Source organism: Terrapene carolina, unplaced genomic scaffold (genome assembly GCF_002925995.2).
Source record: "Terrapene carolina triunguis isolate 2854851 unplaced genomic scaffold, T_m_triunguis-2.0 Scaffold631, whole genome shotgun sequence".
NCBI classification, from domain to species: Eukaryota; Metazoa; Chordata; order Testudines; family Emydidae; genus Terrapene; species Terrapene triunguis.
Genome location: NW_020664982.1, coordinates 59,149 through 64,437, shown reverse-complemented (window position 1 = coordinate 64,437; position 5,289 = coordinate 59,149). Strand labels below are relative to the sequence as shown.

The following is a 5,289-nucleotide window of genomic DNA, read 5'->3' as shown; positions in this document are numbered from 1 at the left end:
CTGCAGCTGTGTCCTGGAGAGCAGGGACTCTGAAATGGAGCATGGTGGAAACATAAGCTCTCAGAGCAATGCTGGAGCTGAGCAGACACTGTCCTTGATGTATAAACCAGGGGACATCTAGTGTGGGGGGGGGGTCTCAATTCTGGATAAAGACTAGGTGGGACCATGACTGGAGACTGTATCCATCTCTGGTGTCTTCGTCTCACACAGGATGTTGGCAAATTGCAGAGTGACCAGAATGAGCCAAGATCTGGACACCCTGCCCGTCAAGGAGAACTCCAAGAATAGTGATCTTCTGTGGGTATAGGAGGCGAAGAGGGGACTCGGCCCCCGTCTGTAGCAACCTCTATGGCAAGGCATTGTCAGATAACAGGGGCTGTTCAACCTCGCTGGACAAGGCAGGGCAAGACCTGATGGCCGGGAGCTGAAGTTAGGAAAGGTCCGGCTGGGACTGATGTGCAAACGTTGAACATGGAGCCAGGGGAACAACTGACCTGGAGCCGCATTGGAGGCAAGAGTCGCTGGGTGGGTTCTGGCTCTGGGTTGTCCAGAGGGTCAGGTTTGAAGGTCACAAAGGTCCTGGTTTGAAGGTCCCTTCTGGCCTTGAAATCAATGGATCTGGGTATCTAGGTGCAGAGAAGCATGAACTGGCTGTAATGGAGTGGAAGAAGTACACAGAGACATGTATCCTGGAGCTGGAATTTGGGGTCCTGGTGACCACTGCAGTGGGAACAGACCCCAAGGACTCTCTAGCTGGAAGCAAGCCCAACATGAGTGAAAGTGGGGGTGGGGTGGGGATTTTGCTGGCCAGTGAAGGGTCTGTCATACCTGGTAGCTGTGAGCCCACAGCTGGATCAGAGTCTCCTTCCTTTTGGGGGGACACAGGAGTGTCTGCCCCAGAGGGGAGCTCAAAGGGGAATTTTAGGTATACTGCCTCCGCCATGGACAGTGTCCAAGCCTCTGGCAGTAAGTTTGGGAGGAGCGTGTGACGTTGCACTCTATATGATTTTATGGAAATATGCTAATAAGTGTGAATATAATGTAACTGGAATATGCTTCATGCAAAAGGTCTCTTGTAAGGTATAATTACAAAGCTTATACTCTACTGAGTGTGGTCATCCTATTTGTATAAATGTACCGCTTTTGTATCTGAAACTAGAAATATGAAATGTAACTCTGAGGTCCTGTTATAATTATGCAAAATGTGCGCCATTAATGGTGGCTTGAAATCTTGATGGCTCCCATTAACCAGCACAATTGGTTGTAAATGGCTCTGTTTACTTGTAAGTCTTCCTGTATACGTGTGTGCTGGCAAGTGGGTAATGAAGTCTTATAGTGACATGTGATCATGTCACCTCAACTGGAATCCATCTTTAATCTGGTGCTTTTCCATTTAGAAGGATGGGTCGGAACCCAGAGAGGGACAACGGATTCCCGCCTTGTGCAAAAGATATATAAGGGGGTGGAAGAGAACTAAGGGGGCTGCAGTCATGAGAAATCCCCTAGTACCACCTGAGCTGGAACAAGGACTATACCAGGGGAAAGGATTGGGCCCAGACTAGGAAGGAGTCTAATCTGTGAAAGAAGCTTATTGGAACATCTCTGAAGATGAGATTTACCTCATTTCGTTTCCTACTGTATTAGGCTTAGACTTGCGTGGTTTTGTTATTACTTGGAACCACTTAAATCCTACTTTTTATATTTACTAAAATCACTTTTTGCTTATTAATTAACCCAGAGCAAGTAAGTAATTCCTGGGGGAGCAAATAGCTGTGCATAGCTCTCTATCAGTGTTATAGAGGGCAGGACAATTTATGAGTTTACCCTGTATGAACTTTATACAGAGTGCAACGGATTTATTTGGGGTTTGGATCCCATTGGGAACTGAGTGTCTGGGTGCTAGAGACAGGAACACTTTCTAAGCCATTTTCAGTTAGTCTGCAGTTTTTGGGGGACGTTGTTCAGACCTGCATCTGTGTTTGCAGCAGGCTGGCTCAATGAGACAGGGTACTGAAGTCCCAAGCTGCCAGGGAAAACGGGCTCAGAGTTAGTCTCAGCACATCAGGTGGCAGTTCCAAGGGGGTCTCTGTGACCAAACCCATCACACACCCCCATCCTCGTGGAGACTTCTTTGGAGTTGATCACTAAATTCTTTTTATTTTCCCATGGGAAAAAATCCAAAAGTGTTTCTTTTACAGTGACCAAAACCTCAAAATTTTCATCTAAAAATCACCCAAAACTAGAGAGAAAGAATCAGTTTCACAGCAGTAATTCAGGTTCGACAGGTTCGAGATGAGGCTTTCTGAGAAAAAATGTCTTTAGTAAGCAAACACAATTTTCCATTGGACCAAACGTTTGGTAAGTCAGTCTTGGAGGAGCCCTGGCTGGTCACTGTGGGCTGATGGAGAAGGAGAAGCATCCACAAAGACTTGTCAATGACCTTCCAGGGCCTGTCTGGCCTCATCTGGGGTGATGCTGGCCTAGGGTTCCAACCCTCCCGGTTACACTGGGAGTCTCCCAGAATCAGGCTCTATCTTCCAGAGCTGACTGAAGCCAAACTAGGAGATTTAAGCCTGCTAAAAGTCTGGCAGCGCAGCAGGGCTAAGACTGGCTACCTGTCTGCCCTGGCCTTGCACCGCTCCTGGAAGCAGCCAGCACATCCCAGCCCCACTCCAGACCCTACATGGCCTATCTGGATATACAATGCAGAGGGAAAACCTATATCTATGGAAGGTTCCTGGTGGTGGAGAACTTTGTGCTGACGGGTGCTCACTGCAATGGACAGTAAGAGCCTCTGTGCTGGGGATGTCAGGGCAGGTCAGGCACTAGCAGGTGATGGGCGAGATGGTAGCTCTGGCGCCATCGTAGGTTGCAGGGAAGGAGCAGTTAGTGTGACAGGCTGAGAGAGCAGAACTCAGGGGGTGTCGGCGTGTCTGTAGGGGCCTCTGCAAACTATGGTCCAGATCCAATGCTGGGTAAATCAATTGAGCTACAGCCATTGACACCAGCTGGGTTCTGGCCCATTAACCTGATCGGGGCAAGGAGAGAGTCACAGCCCCAGGACAGCTCTGCAGGGCGGTGGGGGGGGGGGAGCGGGCGGGGGCGGGTGGGGGGGGGGGGGGGGGGGGGGGGGGGGGGAGCTGAGACCCAGGGGGCAGGGGGACTGCAGGACATGAAGGAGCTCAGAGGAACAACACAAGGGGCTGGTAGAGACATAGGCTGGGACCCCAATGCCACTGGGCAGGGTCTGTGTGCTGCAGCCAGGGCCTCCTAGAGGGGAAAAGTCCCCTGTGCTATTTCCCGGCCCCAAAGAGCCCTGTCCTCCCCAAATCACTGTTCATGAGTCAGACCCACATGTGCCCCTCCCCCTCCTCACATACGCTCCTGCCCCTAACGCCCCATGTATTGCTCTTGGCTTTTACAGCGAGATCTCTGTCATGCTGGGAGCCCATAACATTAGAGAACGGGAACAGAGGCAACAGAAAATCTCCATGTGCCACCGGATCCCCCACCCGCAGTACAACAAAGAGACAACAAACAATGACATCATGCTGCTGCAGGTATCGCCCCCATCCCATCACCCCATCCCCAGTGACCTCACAGTCATGCTTTTGGGTGTCTCTGCATCCTTGGGTGTGACCCTCACTTTGATCTTCATCTTTCTTGTGTCTCAGCTGGCAGACCTCATCATATCTCCCTGTCCCCTTGACCTCATGCTGCTGCAGGTACCACCCCCATCCTATCCCCCTACCCCCAGTGACGTCGCAGTCATGGGTTTGCGTGTTTCTGGGGATTGGGGTGTCTCTCTGTGTCCTTGAGAGTGACCCTCACATTGATCTTGATCGTTCTTGTGTCTCAGCTGGCGAAAAGGACGAAGCTGAACAGATGGGTGGATACCATCGCTCTGCCCCGCACCAGCAAAAAAGTAAAGCCAGGGACCATGTGCAGCATCACTGGCTGGGGCAGCACTAGCACAGAGAGCGACTCGAACCCGGCCACGCTCCAGGAGGTGGACGTGGTGGTGATGCCGGATGCTGCACGTCCGAGGAATCCTAACGGGCCATATCGTTACTATAACGCCTCCAGCATGATGTGTGGGGGGGATCCAAAGAAGGGAAAACACTCTTGGGAGGTGAATCTGCTCCTGGCTTCAAGCATCCTTGATAAATCGTTATTATTAATGAGGCTGTTGGTGTTGCAGTCGGGCCCACGAGCAGCGATCTGGAATCAGGCCCCACTGCACTAGGTGCTGTACAAATGAATGAGAAAAATAGCTGTTCTTCTCCCAGGGGAAGGCATAGACCAGCTCTAGGGGTGGGGACTGGGGGCTGAGACCAGCTGGGAGCCAAGCAGAGACCAGGTGGAGATTGAGGGGTGACACTGAATCCAGCTGGACCGGGAGCTGTCACTGAGCTGTGCATCAGCAGGAATGACTCACTGAGCCTTTCTCCATCTGTGGCTTGTTTTGTTTCACAGGGTGATTCTGGGGGCTCCCTGATGTGTGGGAAAACAGCCCAGGGCATCATCTCCTGGCGGCCACCCACCCCTCCCGGGGTGTACAGAAGAGTCTCCACCTTCATCCCCTGGATACGGGCAACGATGAGGAGGCTGCAGCCCTGAACCATGTCAGGAATTGCTACAGGGGCCGGAGCTGCGTCGCTTCTGTCTTTTGTTCATGCCTAGATGTAGGGCCTGCTTTGCAGAGGGGCAGAGCCCCCTTTCCCCGGGTTAGCCCCACACCCAGCCATTGCTTTGCTCAGGTAGTGCCCAGCCCATGATCATCAAGGTAGTGAGCCCAGGGGAGTTAGGAGCCAGGTTCAAGGCAAACTCCCATCGGCTCCCTTGGCAATCCCAACCCAGACCCTTAGGCTGTCTCTTTGCTAGGGAAACAGCTGGTTTATTTCCCCCGGGGTAACAGACACGAGCCAAACCCTGGGGCAGACCAGCAGTTTGTAGCTCTCCCCCAAGTCAGCTGGTTGAGTGACCATTTATGGGAGATCCCCTCTGTTACCTGACCTGCTATCTCCTGTTAAAACTGCAGCCTGCCCTGACCTCACTGGGCCTTTTCCATGGGTTAGTTACCGGGGTGGCCACATCCTGTTCCAAACACACCTGTTCCCAGCGCCGACAAAGCCAGCAGGAAGGGAGCTCAGCAAAGGCCACGCTGAACTGATTGCAGATCAGTCCCCAATGCTGATCGCCTCCTTCCCACCTCCTCTCCCCGACCTTCCACACGGCCTGCTGCATTTCGCTCCCTGCTTTGTAGCCAGCAATGAATAAAAATGAAGT

At 52.2% G+C, this 5,289-nt stretch overlaps 1 protein-coding gene across 1 annotated transcript; it reads left to right on the top strand.

Moving 5' to 3' along the window:
- The first annotated feature begins 941 nt into the window (after positions 1–941).
- LOC112114831 (mast cell protease 1A-like) lies at positions 942–4,620 on the top strand. Its single transcript, XM_024211724.1, has 5 exons — positions 942–966; positions 2,649–2,784; positions 3,425–3,560; positions 3,860–4,132; positions 4,477–4,620. The coding sequence occupies exons 1-5, from the start codon at positions 942–944 to the stop codon at positions 4,618–4,620; spliced, it is 714 nt and encodes a 237-aa protein (XP_024067492.1).
- The last annotated feature ends 669 nt before the right edge of the window (positions 4,621–5,289 follow it).

Coding starts and splice junctions, on each gene's coding strand:
- LOC112114831 (XM_024211724.1), top strand. CDS start 942: ATGGACAGTGTCCAAGCCTCTGGCA. Junction 967..2,648: donor CAGTGTCCAAGCCTCTGGCA/GTAAGTTTGGGA, acceptor CGCTCCTGGAAG/CAGCCAGCACATCCCAGCCC. Junction 3,561..3,859: donor ATGACATCATGCTGCTGCAG/GTATCGCCCCCA, acceptor CTTGTGTCTCAG/CTGGCGAAAAGGACGAAGCT.